Here is a 21235-nt window from a genome sequence, read left to right on the forward strand (position 1 = left end):
GGGACATCACCTTACAGTGGCTCTACAAATACAACCTCCCAAACTGGAATCTGATTATGCACTTTACTACTATTTAGTTCAGTCCACTGTGAGTGTACGGATCAACGTTCTGTCCCTTGTTCCATCTCCCATCCATCCCCCAACAGTTACAGCCAAGTTCTTACCTAAGCTTAGCATTATACTTGTATTTGGGAAGGTGGTCCTCATGGTATCTTATAGTACTGATTTCTTAGACTTACTCACACGATTGCTTGCAATTGTATTCAAATTCTGAAGTTTGGAGTGGCGAGAATTTGAGGCAGAATAGAAGTTAGGGGTTGTTCTTTGTTGTGGTTTATAAGGTCAAGTTGTGTGTGTGGTTTTTTTTTGGTGTTTTTTTTTTTTTTTTTGTTAATGATGTGAAGCTTGAGGCTGGCGGTTCCTGGAAAATATAAAATGGATTCTACTGTTCTGTAAATCTGTTTGTTTTGTGGTTTTTCTTTTAACCTCAAATTTTACTGTAGCTATCACTATAACAACACCATGGTTCTCTCTGGAGCAAAGTTCTCAATCCTGTCTAGTTCCTCATTCACTTACCAAAAACTTGATAATAAAGAATACTCTGCGTGATCATGTTGGTCATCAATGCGAATTACCGCAGGCTCCAAAACATCTTTCGGTATTTTTTTATTAAGAAACTTGCAAACATAGGAGCTTAGTATCTGCAACATTCACATAGAGCAGGCATTACAGGTCTTCAGCTCACTTTGTTATTAGACTGTAAATTAGACACTCAGAGTATATTTGGGACAATTGATTATACCCAGCTGCTAGGTGGGTTCTGAATCATTATTTTTTGTGAAACTTTGTTTCCTGTCTCCTCCTGCTTTCAAAATAATTTCAGCAGAAAAACTGTATGAATACAACTGTTACTTGTTCAGATGGCGATGCCTACAGGAAAAGGCGATTGGATGGAACTAACTGGGATTTCTAAAACAAAATGCAGATCATGCAGATTTTATAAATGGTATATAATGCTGGTAATAAGCATTTGTATGAAATACAGTACAATGACATTAACTTGCAGCATACCTATCTTTTACCTTTGATACATGCTGACATTGTGTGCAATGACTGACCTTTTGATAACTAAACAAAGTATCTTTCTTCCTAAGACATGAGAAAGAGACAAGAGAACCCAGGCCATCATCAGCTTTGGTGCAGGTGCATTCTACAACAGAGTGAGAGATTGAGGCATATGGAGGGTGGTTTCCTGAGCCAGGGAGTCCCAGGGGAAGGGCAGAGCAGAGACCCGCCAGGAGCCGACAGCTCCCATGGGAGCAGCTGACCAGGTGTGCGTGGGCCCGGGCGTAACGGTGGCCACCCCCACTCCCACAAAGGGCAGCCCTGGGGAGTGCTGTGACCAGGGTGGGCAAACGGGCTGTGGCATGGCATGGCTGAGCGGGAGGACACCTCTTCGAGGAATGGACATTCTGCTGGCTGAATGGAGAGACTTGAAGTACACACATCCCAGCAACTGGGCACTGGTCAGTGACCATCTGCACAGGTCAAGGGCGCTCATCCTACCTGACCCTCAAGGCAGAATGGTGGGTAGTCATCTGAGAGCAAAGGCTGCAGCTCCAGGGGGGCTGTGCCATCTACCCCAGCAGTGGCCAATGCCTCCCCAGACAGAGCTGCTGAAGGAAGAGGCTGCAGCGCAGGCCTCAGACTTGCAGGAAGGGCCTCGACCTTTCTCCTTGGGGCAGGGACAGGCAGCAGACCTGCCTGCAAAAGGTGTGCTCAGGTGGAGAGGCTCCTGCAGAAAGTGGCTGCAGAATGTCAGGTAGGCTGAGGAGAAGTTAGATAGCTGGTTCCAAGTTGCACCCTGCAGTAGACTTACAGGCCACAGGTAAACAGCCAAAACCTCCCCCACCAGCACATGCAAGAGGGAGGAGGGGGGCCAATAGTGCAGGGGAATGGAAGCTTGCAATGGCAAGTACCTGGAGGAAGAAGAGACTTTCCCTGAAGCCTGAGGTGCCCTTGCAGAATTGCCTCGCCACTCTGCAGACTGAAGAGGAAAGATGCGCCACATCAGGAGAGATGCTGGAACAGGGAGTAAGGCAGCCTGATCTGTTGCCTGTGTAATACCTAGCGCAACTAAGAAAAGGTGACCCGTAATGGTGGTAGGTGACTCTCTTCTGGGAAGGTACAGAGGCACCTATTTGCTGACCTGACATACTCTCTAGAGAGGTGTGCTGCTTACTGGGAGCTTTCATTGGGGACCTTGATAGGCTTGAGAGGTGCACCCATGTGAACCTTGTGAAGTTAGCAAGGCCAAGTGTAGAGTCCTGCATGTGAGTCGGGGCAACTGCCATTATCGGTACAGGATAAGTGGAGAATTGATGTAGAGCAGCCCTGAGGAGAAGGCCTTGGGGCTGTTGGTTGATGAGAAGCTCAACCTGACTCAACAATGTGCACTTGCAGCCCAGAGAGCCAACCATATCTAGAGCTGTATCAAAAGAAGCATGGCGAGCAGGTTGAGGGAGGTGATTGTCCCCTTCTGCTCTTGTGAGACCTCACCTGGTGTTTAGCTCTGCAGCCCCCAGCATAAGGAGGACATGGATCTGTTGGAGTGAGTCTGGAAGAGAGCCACAAAGATGGTGAGAGGGCTAGAGAACCTGTCCTGTGAAGATAGGCTGAGGGAACTGAGGTTGTTCATGAGATGAAACATAGGAAATTCAAAGTAGACATAGGGGAAAACTTTAACTGTAAAGATGGTAAAATATTAGCACAAGTTGCTCTGAGATTTTGTGGATGCTCCATCCTTGGAGTTAGTCAAAACTTGACTGGCCCAGTTCCTGAGCACCCTGCTGAACTGGGACCAGGTTTGAGCAGGAGTTTGGACTAGATGACCTCCAGAGGCCCTTCTGTGATTCTGTGACATGGCTCGTAATTGTTTTGTGTGAGAAGCTGGGGAAAAAACCCCTATGCTCTGTGTAAAGTATATGCAAGATTATACTATTAGTTTTATACTGTTATAGTGAAGATTTAAACATGCAACAGTGAAGATGTAAGCAAGAGTGAGCAAAAACCAGTATAAGCTTTTAATCATAATTTAAAAAAAACCACCTCAGTATTTGACTTCTGTAATTCCCACATCAATAAAACACAATTTCTTCTCACGCTTAGATTAAATTAAGCAGAGCTTCCTGTACTTTAAGTTATGGATTTCCTATTTTTGAGGTATGTGTGCTTTAGTTGTGGGTGCTTTCTTCTGAAAACATACTACTGAATGTTACAGGAATTTCAGTACCTCAAATTGGTAAAAGGGCACATATAGTTTTGGAGTTACTATTAAAGAGCAAGCTGCAGTTACATGGAGTTGTGTACCTGTTAAATACTGTGATGGTGGTGTTATTTATTTCTTTTGCTTTCTTCTCTTGTTTTTAAACTTCTGTGTTCTGGGAAAAGGCACAGACAAGGTTTTGGTTCAGAGCCATTCTGTATTAATTGCAGGGATTCTCCTTTAGGCAACAATCATCCAGTTAGATCTGCTGACTGATAGGTTTGTATGAATATTTCCTAGGTGTTTGTGGTCAAAATTATTTAAGATTATGCAGATGTACATAAGCTAAACATGAATTATTTTGACCAAAACAAATGTGTAAAGGGGTGTCTTTACACATATGAGAGGAACATCATTTAATGTCTGGGGTCAGAAGTTCCTATTCTTTGCATCAGTGGAGGAGTGTTTCTATGGCTCCAGTGAATTTACAAAGTGATAGAACACAACTGGTGGGCAGAGAAGAGGCAGCCCTCAGTCCAGAAAATAATGTCTCCTTCTGTTAAGATCGTGGTGGCCACTACATGTTTCAGTTTTCCCTATACTTAAAAGTACTGACAAACTGCCTTGCAAGCTGTAGGTATCAAGACTTAAGTGATTATTATAGTCAAGCAAATACCTCTGTTTTTTCCATATATAAATAATACAGTGGCCTTACACCTCAATATGATCTTACAAGGCTAGTTATTCAGTAATGTAAATTGGATGTCACTTGTGAATGCCCGTCTATGGGAAACCTGCCTGAAGGCCCTCTCTTTACAGACTGTTGAGGATGTTAGATATCAGCAAAGAACCTACTATCACAGTCTGAGGAGGAACAGTCCCATGAAGTATCTGGTTTATTTTTTTATTATTTTGTCATTATTTCTATGAATGCATCGATAAATAAGAAATATAGTGGAATATGGTGTAAATTATCCTTTGGTAGAATGAACCTTTAAGTAAACTTAATACCTTGAAGTGGTCACTAGATGGCTTGCTTGCCTAGCATTTTCGTAAAATTCATGTGGTTTAAAGACCTATGGATTCCTCTTACTGCCTTTTTTTTTTTTTTTTTACATCTAAGATACTGATGGTTTTTTATAATCTAAGATGCTGTTTTAAATACCATTTTTATGCCGGCAAGGGAGTCTAGGTTTACTAATCCTACAAATTCTCTAAATATCTGACTCAGTGTTGCAAGAACTGTCAAGATATTTACATCCTTATAGTGAAGTAGATTGTTGGCAGAAAATACATTGTGAAACCTTTGTTTTCTCCATTGTTTAGACCGTTAGTGGGGCACTAAAAACAGGATAATATCTGAAGACACCCTTTCAATAGGCACATCTATTTTAGGATTTTGATGGTTTGTAAAATCAGGACATTTTAGCATGTTAATGAATTAGGGTCCGGAGGGGAATCTTCTATGGAGCAGCTTAATGTGTATTCAAGTCATATTTGGCTTGTAAGGTCTGCTGTTCTTTACAGCAGGCAATGCCTTTATTTGATTCTGGGCTTATTGCTGTGGCAGGAGTCTGCTGCAGCTCTCCTGGGCTGTAATGCTGCTGTGCAGTCGGAGAAAAGAGAAGGCAGGTTTTGCCTAACTTGCTGTCTAATAAAATTAGCTTCCCAAATGATGTCTGATATGTAATGGACTGAGCTTTTCCATATAAAGGATAATTTCTAAGTGCTAGTTTAATTTGATTTTCTTTTATTTGTCTTTGGAGATATGAATTATGTAACAGCCAGTGAGTCTGACTCACTAGGTATTTTTACTCCCGCAGTCATTTTATCTCCCACTTCCTTTCATCATCTCACTTCCTTTGTTTTACTTTCCACAGAGGTAGTGCCTAATGTCTGATAAATCTTGGATAAATGCTTTAAAATGCTTAGGCAAACTTTGTGTTTCATACAGGCATACCTATTTATTCTGGGCTGCATATACTGGAAAAATAAAGATAATTTCTTTATTCTTGTTATCTCTGTATATAATTTGCTGTATGGGTGAGCATTTTTCTCAAAAAGTAAAGCGTTACTTTACAAAAGTTTCCAGAACTCTGAGAAATGTGTTTTAAAAAGACTGTCAGCTGCTTTTCACTGATATTTTGCTACTGAATATCACTTGAATATTTGACTGGGTTTTGACATTTTGCACCATCCTTTCTCAGAGGATACTCGAAGTTTTATCTAAGTTTTATGGCCTTCTTTCATTTCCCCCTTTTTTAAAGCAAATGTTTTTATCCTTATATTCATATCTTACAAGAAGTTTAAGGTCTTGAGCATCGTGGTGTGAGAATGTCTTGCATGGAGGAAGTTGAATTTTTTTCAAATAAAACTGGTTATAAAACTAGATTTCAGTTCATTGCATATATGCGCACAGATAGCTTCACATTTAAATGTTCTAGCTGTTCATATATAGATTAGGACACTGATGTTATGTCATTAATTGTAAGTAATACATTTAATTTGTATTTCTGCATTAATCACTTTGAGAAAGAGATATTTTTTTTTATCTCCATGTTACCACTTCTAACATATGTTGTATAGCGAATGACTTAAATTTATAAATGCTCAGTCTCTAAAACTTTTTTTACTACTTTAGCAAGTATAAAAGCATAGTGTCTTCCTTTCTGCTGTAGATAATGTAGGCATTAATAAGTCATAAACCCTGTACATAATTCAATAGTTAAATATTTACTAGGTAAATATTATGTGGGGTATTTAAGGTTTTTGAAAAAATCTCGTCAGGATGTTTCGCTTCAGTTACTCAAGCCAGCAGCTTGGCTAGCAACGTATCATAATCTTGGAACAGTGCTGGCTTTTAAATTAGTAAAAAATGTTTAATGAATAAACTTTTGCTACACAGTAGTGTAACACTAGAATTTTATTTCCTGACTAAGTGTTCAGTGTCCAAGAAGCTTTCTGTTTATTCCTTTTATACAGGACATTGTACCAGTGGATGCCTCTTATGAGGTGAAAGAGCTTTATGTGCCAGAAAACAAGCTACAGTTGGCCAAAACTGATGCTGAGTCTCTGTTAACCTTGGAAATAAATAAGGTATTGTGTGTTCACTTATCTCACTGAAATTGAAAGACAGTCTAATCTGTTGCTCAGTGTAAGTAGAGATAGTCGAAATACCTGTACTGGTTACAGAATGTATCACAATATACTTTTACCCTTTGTTCTTGAGAGAAACCACAGCATCTGTGTGTTCTTTGATCACTTATTAGAGATAAACGAATCTCTGTAACTTCATAAATAACGGCTGGTATAGTGTTACTTAGCTTATCCCGAGCCTGAAGATTAAATTTACAGTGACTTCCTCCCATGCATGCCCCCTCTCCAGTCCATGGACTAAACCGTGGCTGGCATGTCCTGTGTGATTAACTATTTCTTGAAGAATTACTAACTTTTTTTTTACTTACACAAACCATTTTACTTTAAATTGCAGTGACCTAGAAATATGAAGACAGTTACTGCTTCTTGATTGTCCGTGTTGGTAACCTTCAGCTGAACGATAGTAACCTTGTATAGCAGCCTCAAGCAGCTGCAAATTTAAGTCTACAAAGAGATTATCAGAAGTACTTTATTTTTTTTTCTGGTTAGAACGTATTCATGCTACTTTTCTGGCTTCCAGCAGAGAAAATGTGGAAAAATATGGATCAACTTGATCAACTCTGTTCTTATTTTGGTTAAATACACAATTTTCCAGCTCAGATGAATTAGACAAAGCTGCTTCTGGCTGTGTTTCTGTTCTGCTTTATCTTCGTTTTCTGAAGAACTAGGCTTAAACACTGATACAATGCATGAGTGTTTTCAATGGCTTTTTGACAGTATTACTAAACTTAAAGCTCAGGATTTGATCTAGGAGCTAAGCTCAGAATTGGGCATCTGCAGTGAGTAACTTGACTTTGAAGGATTGAGAGAACATACCAAGCACTGAATTAAATAGTTCTAAAATTTGCCTAGCCTTCTACTACTAGCAAATTTTAGTACTTCCTTTCACCGCATCATACTAGATTGCTTTCACATGTGTCTTTAAAACTTTTTATTACTTTGAGGAATAAATATTTAAGGTCACCATTATTAAATTTCTGTAGTGTCCTGTTCTAAATTGCTCCCTATCTAGAAAAACAAATCCTTTCCCCTCCCACCCCCAACCAGTGTGTTGTTAAATATCAAGCAAGTATGTAATGTAAACTTGGGAAGAAAATGTGTGTTGTACTTGCTTCAGCATAAATTATACAGTGTAATAAAATTAGTCATGCTCTTTGCAAAAGAGACTTGCACAAGCAAAGCCTGTCCTTGTCAGACTTGACCAAGTAGAAATAGTAGAGGCCACACACTAAGTCATAATGTGACTGTTTAAGTGCTAAGGAAGGAAATTCCCTGTAAGCTGATACCTCTTAAACTAAAATAAGTACTAGTCCCGAGAGAATTTTACTTCTGGATTGTCTCACTAGTTTATGCAATAAAAAATTTCTTTCTAATCTGTTTTAAGATTAGACCTCTTAATATTCACCCCCATAATTCTGTTATTTGTGTGGTAATTGTATGCATTGTTTTCATTGTTTTTTCTCTTTTTTTTTTAAATATCGTGGTTATCTTCCTTTGTTAAAAAAATAAATGCAGGTGGGACTCTCTGTTAAGTTGAACTTTATCAAACACTTACAAATAAAATCTGTGGTTTGTTTCTTTTTTTTTTTTTGTTTGGTTTGTTTTTTAACACAAGGAAACTTGATCTAGTGTAAGGACTGGAAAATAGCCAAAAATATCAACATTGAGGAAGAAGTTGTTCTTTTTTTCTTACTTGTAGAAACTTTGAATTCTTTGTGTTTAAAAACTGTGATACTGAGAAAACTTTCATTTACACTGTTCTGTATTTTATAGGTAAATCATGATTTATTATCGTTAATACCTGATGCCAATCATGAAGCAACAACTTCTATCTGTTCTGTTTCTCCATTTCTTTACAAGGTGGATATGCAATGGGTGCAAGTGCTAGCAGAAGGCTGGGCAACACCCCTGAATGGCTTTATGAGAGAGAGAGAATACCTACAGTGCCTTCACTTTGACTGTCTCCTTGATGGTAAGGTGAAACTTCCATTTGTAAACCTGAGCAAGCTAATCCTACTTCTAGAATATTGTTGACGCTTTGCTTCTTGGTTCTGTGGTAACACGTTACCAGGCTTGCGCACAACCTGGGGTAGGAGAGGAGGGTGTTATAGTAAGCAATTTTAAGCTTGATGGTTTTATTCTTTTTGTATCTATCATCATGTTTAAAGTTTGAATGTCTTGTCTTTTTTTGCCTTACAAATTTTATTTTTCAAATGTTTTCATTTTGGAAAACATTTAAACATAAAATCCATATTTCTAATTTGTTACAAGAAATTGTTAGAATTCAGAATTGCAATTTAATTGCTGTTTAACTCTGTGCTAAAAGATCTGTTCTGTGATAGTAATGAAGGAAAGCACAACAAACTGACTTGAGTGCTGGAGCTATTGCAAATATGAAATTAGAATTTGACAAGGTGGCTTGAGTATGGACAATTGTCACATGCAATCAAATTACTATGACTTAGTGATTATTGTAGAATCATTTAGGTGGAAAAAACCTTTAAGATCATCAAGTCCAACTGTTAACCAAGGACTGCCAAGTCCATCACTAAACCAAGTCCCTAAACACCACATCTATGCATTTTTTTAAGCACCTCCGGGGATGGTGATTCTACCACCTCCCTGGGCAGCTTGTTCCAATGCTTGACCACCATTTCAGTGAAGAATCATGTGGTGATTTAAATGAATATATTTTATTTTGTATTACCAGTTGGCTAAGAACAAACATTAGTTAAGGTACTTAACAAGTGGTAACATCCTTAAGTTTTTGAATTTGATTGTGATCTGCTGTCATTTTTCATTTATTCCTTTTTGAAGGCTCTGTTTTACTCCAGTCTTTGAGAGTTTTTGCTCTCTCTATATCAAAGAGGGATAGTAAAATTTCCTGTCTCCCCACTTCCTTCTGCATTATTCTTCTCTTACTGGACACCAAATAGCAGGAAAAAAAAAAGTTACTTGTCTGGATCATAGAATTGAAAGACATCAGTTGTCCCTGTTACTCTTGTTACTCTTTTTTTTTTTAAAGTTCCCTTTTCTATAAGCATCTCGGATACTATCCTAGGCAATATAATGCCATTCTGTTATTTTGGAGTATCTAAAGTTAGCCGTATTGTTATGGACTGCTAGTTTTATTTTAGTTCCATTTGCCTTCTGTGTGTCCATCCAGGTGAAGTGTACTCTGCAGATGACGTGCTATACATTCAACTGCTAAAATAGCTTGTAGCTCCTTATTCTGCCCTGTAGTCTTCTGTAAATTGGAACTTTTATGAGGCTTTTAAGACCTTGTATAGCCGAGTGTTTCAGATATGGCAATGTTACAAGTTTTTAAACCTCTCTTGCAGTTGTTTTTTGGACCTCATGTATGCTGCAAAAAATACGAGCAATGAAAATTAACAAATAACTTATTGATGGAAACAATTTTCAGTCCTATGCCTGAACAGAACAATCATGTTCTTCTAGATGCTACCATATTTCCTCTTCTTAGTTATCTACTGTAATATGCACATATGAGAACCTATTTAGCAAAGTGTGATTGCTTTAAAGCTGCTTTTACTACTTGAAGCAGTGGCAACTGTTAAGTCAGAACCACATCCTGAAAGGTTCTTCCCTGCTTGGTACGTTAGTTCTGGTGTATCATAGCAGCAGTAGTTTTCCAGGGTTCTGATTTTGAAGAGAAGTAAGTATTGTTTAATACCTGCAATGCATTTCATCCTCTGGACTCTAAATGTGATGTTCATACTGACTGACTTCTACATTATGGAGATCGGTTCAGGTGTGTTGATAATTCTCTCTTCAAAGCTGAAGTAATCTGAAATAGTCTCAAGCTGACACTGTGCTCATCCGTGACTTAACGAACTCACTCCTACCTTGTCTGTTTCTCATTTGTACAGTGGCTGAAGATAATGGCAAAGATATCATATATTTATTATTGGTCACTGACAAAATTGTAACAATTAATGGCTTTGAAATATGCTCCCAGTTTGGAATTATTTACCTATTTGCAAAGCAAAAGGATTCTTTTTGAATTATCAGGCTAGGGGTGGCAAATCATCTTCTCTGTGACTGTTGCCAAGCTCAATTTTATGATCTAGTTGCTTTGAAAATAACTGAGTGCTAAGACTGAACTTAGGAGGAGGTGTAGAGCATGCTTTGCATTTTGAAGGGTACCTATTTTTCTCTTAAACTTTTCATCCAGCTTCATAATTTTGAACTTGCTACCACTCTTAAGGTAAAATTGAGAAACGGTTGTAAAAACCGTATCACTCAAATAACAGGGAAATCAGCGTTATTTAGAGTCTTGGCCCCATTACAGCCAATAGCAAAACCCCCATAAACTTCAAGGGGCCTATGACTTTTCTCCTGGAGACCATCCAAAAGTTTTGCACTCTTTCGGCAAGTGTTTGCTCATTAGAATTCAAGCCTTTGTATGAGACTTATGGTATTTACTCCACTGGGTTTCTCAAATCTCACTGTTGTAGTCAAGAAAAATAAGACTTCTAGCATGTAGCAGTGAAGTAAATACTTAAACATGAGGACCACGCATAACATTAAGATTCAGATACATTGGTTTAGTTTTAGAAGTAGCTGGTAAGTTTTCAGCTGAACAAACTATGCAAAATGTCTGCCTGACTCAACAGTTTTTGCTGGAATATAGCTTTAAGTGAAGCGCAAAAGTTACCTTTTCAAATTGTTGAATTATATATGCTGACTGCTTGGGTACATCTGGCTGCTTCTATAGCATTGAGCTTTTCTTATGGACAAAGTATGGCTGCCAAGAATACTATTTTTTTACTCATTATCCACTACAGTACCAATCTTGCCTGTATTTTAGATGATGTCAGTTGTGGTTTTTTTCTTACTATGTAACATCTTGAACAAGATATTAATTTGAGATCCCTAAAAAGTAGTATCCTCACAGTCTAAATGCCTTGTGTGGGGTTATAAGTGCTTGCAATTTTAAGTACTGTCATTGCTCTTAAATCTCAGTGCTTGCACATTTTATAGGACATGTATCTTATGCAAGAGTTCATTCTAAAAGTTACTTTTAACTCCTGGTAAAGTGCTTGAACTACCTGTTGTGTGATATACTTACAGTCTGGACTGTAACTTGTTAGGTAGGTAGATTTTCATATCATCATTGATGACCATTACTAAAGATAAAGACTTTTTTTAATTAATTTTGCAGGGGGAGTTATTAATCTGTCAGTGCCTATAGTACTAACAGCCACTCAAGAAGACAAAGAAAGACTGGATGGATGTACAGCAATTGCACTGGTGTATGAAGGTCGCCGTGTGGCCATTCTCCGTAATCCTGAATTCTATGAGCACAGGAAGGAGGAACGCTGTGCTAGGCAATGGGGAACAACATGCAAAGAACATCCCTATATCAAGGTGTGTGTTTAAAAGTTGAAAACTTATTCCTATGAGCTGTATTGTTTGTGGAGCTGCAAATTAGGTGAAGCAGATGTCTGTGGCTGGCGTGAATTTCCGTAGCAAAACTACTCGAGAACTAATTAAAATATTTGAGCAGAAACAAAGGTGATTTTTTTTGTTCTATGCAGCTGTTGAATAGTCTGCATTTAATGTGGAAATCTAATGTCAGTATGTACACATGAAATGAATTTAGAATGTACTGTAGAATCTGCGCTACAGAAGAGGGAATTTTGCCCTCTAGTGTGCCTAGGAAACACATCTCTGTAGCCAGATGGATCATCAAAGCTCCTTAATCAGCAGGTATATGTATTGTGAAGGCAAGAAAACTTCTATTCTGTCTGTATGTGGAACACCTGAGAACTGCCAGTTTTAGATGCTTTTGAAATAGGTGCTGTTCCTGGAGAGTTCATCACTTAACTCTCTGGGGAGTTATTTCCCATCCACTGTGTTCAGTATGTTTTATTATCTTGATCTTATGTGTATGTCATAGTGAAATATTTTAGTTGTAACATGCTCGTTGCAATGCTGTATTGAATTTTGCAAGCTGATGTAAATGTTGCATCTTGGCTTTGCAGAGTCAAAATATGATTCTTTCTCCATTTGTCTCTATAGTGTCTTTTTGTTTACAAATATGACTTAAAATCAGGTAAAAAGAAATCAAACAAACCTTGAATTATGAGCTTGCTTTTAAAAAGGGCAAGTCTTTGATCTGTTCAAAAAGTATCTCTGACTAATAGTTATACATATGTGAAAACTATGGATTTTTTTACATCTTTATTTTATTAATGTGTAATCAATTTTTTTATTAATGTGTAATGACATCCTTCTACTGACTGAAGTTGTATTCAGGAGTATAACTGAAAAAGAGTGTCTGCTTGATATGAGTAAGATTATTTTGGAAGATTTTCTAAGCCCTTGATGTGGTCTGTGCTGATGAATGTAAGATTACCCCGTTACTGAAAACTTAACACAAATTTAAGAAATTATAAAGAAATCTCATGCAGACAAGATTTGAATAACTTGTTATAATGCATTAGCAATTACAGAATGACATGGCTCAAACTAGTATAGAAGATGAGGATGTTATTATGTCTGTACTGGGATGTGTAGTAGTATCATGACAGCATATGAATGTGTGCATAGTAGTTTCCTAGAATAGTGTAAGTTAGAAAAGACCTTTAAGACAGAGTCTAACCATTAACCTAGCACTGCCAAGTCCACCACTAAACCAGGTCCTGAAGTGCCACATCCGTGTGTCTTTTAAGTATCTCCAGAGACGGTGACTCAACACTTCCTTGGGCAACCTGGTTCAATGCTTGGCAACCCTTTTGGTGAAGAAATTTTTCCTAAAATCCAATTTAAACCTACCCTGGTGAAATTTGAGGCTGTTTCTTCTTGTTCTGTTGCTTGTTACTTGGAAGAAGAGACCGACACATACCTTGCTACAGCCTCCTTTCAGGTTGTAGGGAGTGACAAGGTTCCCCCTGAGCCTCCTTTTCTCCAGGCTAAACAACCAAGTTCCCTCAGATGCTCCTTTTAAGACTTGTGCTCTGGACACTTCACCAGCTTTTTTGCCCTTCTTTGGACGTATATCCAGCACCTCAGTGTTTTTCTTGTAGTGAAAAAACTGAGCACAGTATATTTGAGGTACAGTCTGCCTCACCAGTGCCAAGTACAGGGAGATGATCACTTCCCTAGCATGATAGCACGTGAATCCGGTGGCCCTTCTAAATTAATCACTAATCTCAGAATACCTGAAAGTTACTGTAATGCAGAGTTTTCTTATCTTCCTATCTTTATCACACCTTCCCCTCACCTTGGTGAGATGTCAAAGTTTGGCATTTTCTTTGGGAAGGGGGTGGTGACTAGCATAATCTAATTCCAGCAAGTCCTCTAACTCAAAGCAAAAATAAATTGAAAAATCCACACTTAACTTCAGCATCTTGGCTTTTGGGTTTAATATGTGATGTCTTACATTATATTAACATTTGTTGTCATCTTTAAGCTACATAAGGCTAAAAGATTATTATAATCAAGTTAACAACTATAAATTATTACATCAGAAGAACATATGTTGCCTTGGTAAAGTGCTATTGTAAAACAAATCCTAAAGCGATCCTACCCCAAAGATTCTGATTTTATTCATAAATTAAAGTGGTTAAGTAGTTAATCAAAACTGTTTTGTTTTTGCTTTATTGCTGACCAGAATCTTGTAAACTGCAGGGCCATACTGGAACTGCATTTGCTTTGACCAACAACTATAAAGTGTGCAGTTTATATATAGGATTTTATAGGATTTCCAGGCACTAGCTCTTTTTGTCATGTAATAATGTTGGTTAAGAATGCTGGCTACTTGCATTTCTATATATTAAAAAAATTCTTTATTTTGAAAAAAAGGCATATGCCTACTGAAGACTTGTGCATCTCTCCAGCACCATGGTATAACATGTCAGGACTGTGTTCCAGTGATGATTTTTTTTTTTTTTTTTTTTTTAAAAAACATTGACGCTTGACGTGAGACTGTCAAATAAAATTAACCTGGAACTCTTCCCTTTGTAAAGATGTGTCCCTAGTGCAGTACCCTAGATGCTCAGGAGAACCTGAAAACCAATCCTAACAAGGATTTTCCTTTCTTTTCTTAGATGGTTATGGAGCAAGGGAACTGGTTTGTAGGTGGAGATCTACAGGTCCTTGATCGTATTTATTGGAATGATGGACTTGATCAATACCGTCTCACTCCAGCTGAACTAAGGCAGAAATTCAAGGAAATGAATGCTGGTGAATGAATTTTTCTTGTTCTGCTTCTTCTGCAAAGATTTATCCAAATGCCTGCCGTCTTGGTACCCCAGGGGCTAACTAGCATTGTTTCAAGGATGAAGATTTTGAATGGTCTCTTAAATGTCATTCTTTGCCTTTTACTGGTATTAATTTTTATGATCTCAGGCATTGCCTAAATACACAAGAGAAGCTGGTAATGCCTGAGATTCTGAATTTTGTCTTTCCATGCATGCTAGACATGGCACTAATGCAAGAAAAGATAATGTGAAAATGTGGTAGAATATGATTTAAAAATTATCATGTATGGCTGAGTGCTGAGCTTTCATGCTCTATTTTTAAGTCTGTTCCATGCTGCTTCTGGGGAGCAAAGCTTATGACAGTAATGCAAGTAGACTGGTGCAAGTGGAATGTATCACAGTTAAAAATTATGAGTTAACTGCTGGCTTTATATTGCAGAAGAAACTTTTCTCACTAATTCAGTTGTGTTAGGCAGTTAAATAAGAGGCTGAGTAAAGTCATAAAGCAGAGAACAATCATACAGCTTTCATTGTGGCAGTGACTGGCAGGTAGCTGCTAAGCACTTCTGAGTGTGAGGGGAGAGATTAACATCAAGAATGCAAACTGAGGTTGGTCCTGAGCTCCTGTAATTTTTCAGTGTGGTCAGTATTTCCAGGATTTGCAGATTTGAGATACCAGGTTTTTTTGTTTTGTTTTGTTTTTTTTTTTTTTTTTTTTTAGCTAGCCCCTAAATAAGCATATCTGATACCTGAAAAAAACCCTGTTCTCTAGATTTCATTGGTTCCTTACTAGGAAACCTCTCAGTTAGGGTGATTTGCTGTCTTCATCTCAGTTTGCAGAAGAGAGAAATCCTGTTTGTGTCAGGGTTTTTCATCGAAAGGTTTGTAATAGCAGTTAGCCTTCCTTTGTTCTTACTGTGTATAAATTCTACTAAGCTGTTTAGGTGAAGGAAACTAATTAAGGCACATTAAATACCCTTTTATTTGTTTTGTTGCAAACATGTCCGTTTGTTCTCCTGATGATACATTGAGCCTTTAAGACAGGCAGCACAGTTGGATTTCCTCTTAGAATTTAACTTTGTATTATATGCTCATGCCAAGTGAAAAATCCAAAGAGAAGATTATAGCTATTGGAGAAACTTCTCAAAAGTTAAGGAGGCTGATTTGTGGGTATTTTTGTTTAGTTTTTTTTTTTTTTTGTATGGTTGCTTTATTATTAGCTTTGTTTATTGAATATAGTGATTTTATAATAATTCATAACCCTTAATCACATATTACTACTCATATTATACTTGATTAATAGAGTTCAGAGGAAAGATAATGTTTTTCTATGGTTGTACAACTCCTGATAAAATAACTTTCTTTTCTAACTTTTTTTTCCCTGTTTTTTCTCTATAGATGCTGTCTTTGCATTCCAGTTACGCAACCCCGTGCACAATGGGCATGCTCTTTTAATGCAGGATACTCATAAGCAGCTTTTGGAGCGTGGCTACCGTCGCCCAGTTTTACTCTTGCATCCACTTGGAGGCTGGACAAAGGAGGATGATGTTCCTCTCATGTGGCGCATGAAGCAACATGCTGCAGTACTGGAGGAGGGAATCTTGAATCCAGAAACGACAGTGGTGGCTATATTCCCTTCCCCCATGATGTATGCTGGACCAACTGAGGTAAATATACCAAGAATTTAAAACAAAACCCCTTTCGATCGTGCACTACAGTGTTTTGTGCTATGCCTGAGGTATGTTTGTTGTGTTTTTTTTTTAATGGAGAGAGGAGCCTAATTTTCCTTGGGAAACCAGACTGTGAAGACACTCTCCGTCATCAACCAAAACCTTCTGTATATATTACAATACTTTGGTGGAAATGGTGGGAGACAACGTTGGTTTTATGTGCTCTTTTCTTTACAGTTACAAGGGTATGATAATGAATTAATCCTTCCTCCTTTTTTACAGTCTCTTTCAGAAGGAATTATAAGATCTATTAACATACCAAATAGTTGTCCTGAATGTTAAGATACTTAAGTTGTATGATTATTAAGCAAGAAATTTGTATGTTGGAGGACTATACACAAAGTAGAGAAAGAAAAAAAAAAGCTTGCTTTACTTTTTGGCAAACTTAATTCAGAGATAATTGTTTCAAGGTTTTTGTATGAAATAATTCTTTGGCAACACTTTATTTAGAAGCCAGGTCTTGGGCTGGAATCCCTAGAGGTTTGTGGGAAGCAGCAGAGAGAATAAATGCTCTCGTTTGAGGGCAATTCTTTTAAGGGGTATTGGTTCTCCATCTCTCCTTGCTTCCCGCTGCCCTGCCCCCCAGTCACAGGAAGTTCAAATTCTGACCAGGCTCAAGAGGTTAACTCTGTGGTAGCTTTTGATAGATGGAAATCTCACCAGTGGAATCAAATGAGACAGGTGTTGCTTATTTTCTGCTGGCCAGTTGACTGATTGAACAGAGCTTGCACTGCCTTTCAGTCCAGAGAAAAAACTGTAGTCTGCATCTAGTTGAGGCATGTGAGTGAGTTACTGTGGGGAATCTTGGACTGTTGCTACAGACCTTTTGTGAGAATTAACAGAAAACTTAAGTTCATGAACACAAGACTGATCAGGAGGAACAAAATCCATATCCTTATCCTGAACAGAATAAAAGTTTTCTCCTAACCTATATAGCATTTCCAGTGACCTCAGAGTACAGCCTGACAATAATATTTGTAGCAAAGTAATAAGAGACTCTTTCTGTAATATTTTTCCAGAGGTCATTTAAAAGACATAGGTACCAGATTTGTTTCTGTAGCACAAGTGCTTTACAGAACAAGCAACTGTTAGCATGGTTATCTGAAGGATGGATGTGGCCTTCCAGTCTGTAAAGATTTTAATGGACGTGTTTCATAAGCATCAATTTAGCATTTTTATATTTTTAACGTTCCTGATAATTACCATGGAAGAAAAGAAACAGTTCTATAGGGGAAAATTCTGTATCAAAAATGCAATGAATTCACCTGCTTAGGGGAAAGTAAATATGTTCTGAAGTAGTATAGATGTATAGGAATATGGGACAATAGCTGCTAGTTTTATGTCTCAAACATGTGGTTAACATTGTTCTAAATTGCCTTAGTCAAATAGCTTCACTTAATCAAAATGGTGTTCTTACTTGCTGTTACCCACGTGACAACATGAAACTTAGATTTCTTAACTATGCTAGAATAGTTTCAGAAAACGTGCTGCTTGCTGCTGTAGTATGCTGGGATTTCATGTGTATGGCCAACTCTGTGCTTGTAACGTAAATACTAAAATTATTAGTCTAGCTATCAGCATCCAGATGCTTCCATAGCACCCTGTATGCTTGAATAGTGGTGGAATCCATCATGTGTAACATCTGGCTGTGGTCAGAATGAAAACTGGTACCAATGGTACACTCATGACTGGTTCCTAATTTCATTATCTGACTATTGATTTACAGAATTCTGTCCATATTGACTGCAAAACTTCCTCTTTGAATCATTTCTGTAATGATTAGGTGTAGAACTAAGGTAGGGCTAGCAGTTACCACTTTGAGAAATTACTTTTGAGCTTCTTGCCTAAAGCTTGTTAACGTAAACAGCATGCACAGTGACTAAAATATGAAATACTGATTTTGTTTTATGTAAAGTAGGCAGATGCAATTTTTTTTTTTGTAATGGAAAGAAAATTTATCTGTCATGTTGCCAGTTTACCACAAGGTAGTGGCAGAAACTTTTGTCCTGTGATTTGTGGTTTTTTTGCCCTCCTGCCACCCCTTCTTTTTTTTTCCCCTTTAGTGCTTGACAGGTGTTTTGACAGGTGTTTGTTACTGTTCAACTTGTGAAGCTATTTTATCTTGTTTAGTTACTGGGTAGGCCTTTAATTTTGTGTGAAGGTAAGGCTACAAGAAACTACTGTTAACCTACTTGCTTTTTTTTTTTCTTAAACTCTTCTCTGAATATCCTTTGGCAGATACTAAACTATATAGATGGTATGACAGTTCTTTTAGAGGAATACTTCCTAGTATGAGAACATACTGATATTTCCTGAAGTGATGTGTCTTTGTTACCTAAAATAAAGTAATATTTATTTTACTTTTCTGGACGATACAGTTGAATTTGCTATTGAAAATATTACATATAAAAATGAATTAAAATTCACTAACATTTGGATAGTGTAATAAGTCTAAAATCTGTTGTAAGTGTAACATCAAACAATCTGCGATTAAATACTGCAAACAGTCTTTGGGAGAAAAAAATCCTCTCACCATAAAGGAGGTGCATTTCTAAATAATTTGAAAGCATTTCTTTGGCTGTAGGGAACATGTGATTGAATAATCTGTGTGCAGAATTTCCTTTGAAGTATAATTTTTTTTTTTTTACTTTCAGTTATAACTGAGCTATAAGGGAAAAAAGTAAAAATCAACTTGTTAGTTATGAAACCACTCATTGTGAAATATGCTGCAAAGTAGTGTGGGAAAGCCGTTTGTCAGTATGTACAATACTTGAAATATTAAGTGGAAGGGAGTTGGTGCATCCAAGCAAAAATTCAGTAAAGCTAAAGTTTCTGTTTTTGACTTTGGTTCCGCCCCAGTTCATATAGATGTGTTAGAAAGGAAATTATTTCAAAATGATCAGGGAAAGTGAATATATCAACGTAACTTTACCAAAGCTAGAATTGCTTGATCAGTTTTTGTCTTGGAAGCTCATGGTATGAATAGGCAGCATTAGCGCTGCGAAAGCATTATGTGCAGTATGTGCCTGGTGTATGTGTCCTTTGGGTCATAATATTGATGCAGACTAAGTGTTGAAGTCCTGCCTTGGACAACATCCTTGCCACATGCACCAGGTGAAAATGCTGAGCATGGGTAACTTTTTTGATGTGTAAATAAGTTGATTAGATCACTTGTGACCACTGTGTTTAAGTAGCCTATCTTGTCTGTCTTCCAATGAGATGTTTGGCAGCTATCTATTTGTCAGGGTGTCTTTTTTTTTTTTTTTTTTTATTAGAGAAATTACTGTGATTAAGTAGAGCAATACATTGCTAGAGCCCACTAAGCTTCCCAAAGCAGTTGCTTCTGTGTTAATCTTTTTATGTAACAGGAAAGGGATGGAAGGTGACAACGTCAGGAAGAACTGAGCTAAGGAAGTGATGAGCTCCATCTTTCTTGCTCCGATTGTGCTGTTCCAAACGCTGTACAAAAGTAGCTTTTAAAGTATCCTAACATGCACATGAAACAGGGTAATAGTATGTCTCAGCAGTAAGCTTGGTGGTGATTCACGTAATAGATTCTTTGTGTTGTTGTACCACCACAGTAGAAGTCACATCTGATTAGGGAAAAAGTGGTAATTATACAATGCAGGCACACTTTAAGGGTCATGCTTTGACAGTTTTCTTCTGTTAACAGTTTTTCCTGGTTTCTGTTCTAGGTTCAGTGGCACTGTAGATCACGGATGGTCGCAGGAGCTAACTTCTACATTGTAGGGCGAGATCCAGCAGGGATGCCGCACCCTGACACTGGGAAAGATTTGTATGAACCAACCCATGGCGCCAAAGTGTTGACAATGGCTCCAGGCCTCCGAGCACTGGAAATCGTACCCTTCAGAGTTGCAGCTTATAATAAGAAAAAGAAGTGTATGGATTATTATGACTCTGATCAGTAAGTTGTATTTTCGTTTTAAGACTTCTTGAGCAATAGCTGCCTCTTACCCCCTGCCCACATAAAAAAAAGTTTTTAATTAAATTCATATTGAGCAAAGATGGCAGTGTTTAGATGTGGTTTTAGATCATGAATGCAACTTGACTTCAGCATGATTTGAATGTAGTTTCACAGCACAGCTAACCTGATCCAACTTTAGTTGCCACTGGAAGCTCCCCTTTTCCTCACAGGTACTGGAGTTTCTCTAATTCTGGAATATGTTGGCACAGACTGCCAAATCCACAGAGAAATATTACTATTTATTATAATGGTAAGATTAGCTCTCTAGTGGTTTACCTTTCTAAATATGCTTCTCACGTGCCAGGTTTGCATCAGCTATGATGGAAGGAGAAACAATGAGAGAGTTCAGAGGGAGAAGATAGTGGGCAAGAGGGTGACAAATAAGTGTTTGCTCTGTCTAACAGTAGTGCAAAATGGTGCTCTAAATTCATTGAATGTCACAGTGTTTTCAGCTGTTTGGGTTTTTTGGTGTCTTGTTTTTGTTTTTTTCATCCAGTTCCAGGACAGGTAATTTCACCTTCTGCATGTTCCAATATTTTCTTTCACTCGTGGAACAGCAGAGTCCAAAACTCACCGTATGTGTTGCTATGGTGGCATTGAGTGGGACTGGGAAGATGTCAATTTAGTTTAAACATCTTCATTCAGATTATTGAACTGTATTTTTGGTTTTCATCAAACTGCAGTTGAAGTTACTATTGAAATACAACCTGAATACTGAAATACAAAGTCAAGCAAGATTTTTTTTTTTTAATTTTTCTATTTATTGTAACTATTTCCTATTACTTCTAACTGAAGAAGTATGTCTGCACAACACAGTTCATCTTTCAAAGCATGAAATCAGCATGGGATGGACTGATATGTAAAAATGAAC

The 21235-nt window shown here is 37.7% G+C and overlaps 1 protein-coding gene across 3 annotated transcripts in view; it reads left to right on the plus strand.

Annotated features, from left to right (window-relative positions):
- The window catches only part of PAPSS1 (3'-phosphoadenosine 5'-phosphosulfate synthase 1), a 48014-nt gene that overhangs the window by 17411 nt on the left and 9368 nt on the right, over positions 1–21235 (plus strand). For all 3 annotated transcript variants that reach the window (XM_055702824.1, XM_055702843.1, XM_055702834.1), the window contains exons 6-11: positions 6248–6361; positions 8282–8393; positions 11607–11812; positions 14497–14632; positions 16048–16316; positions 20075–20304. In XM_055702824.1, coding sequence (XP_055558799.1) covers positions 6248–6361; positions 8282–8393; positions 11607–11812; positions 14497–14632; positions 16048–16316; positions 20075–20304 — 1067 coding nt within the window. The remainder of the gene's footprint in view (positions 1–6247; positions 6362–8281; positions 8394–11606; positions 11813–14496; positions 14633–16047; positions 16317–20074; positions 20305–21235) is intronic.

The sequence above is a fragment of the Falco cherrug genome, chromosome 1 (genome assembly GCF_023634085.1).
Source record: "Falco cherrug isolate bFalChe1 chromosome 1, bFalChe1.pri, whole genome shotgun sequence".
NCBI classification, from domain to species: domain Eukaryota; kingdom Metazoa; phylum Chordata; class Aves; order Falconiformes; family Falconidae; genus Falco; species Falco cherrug.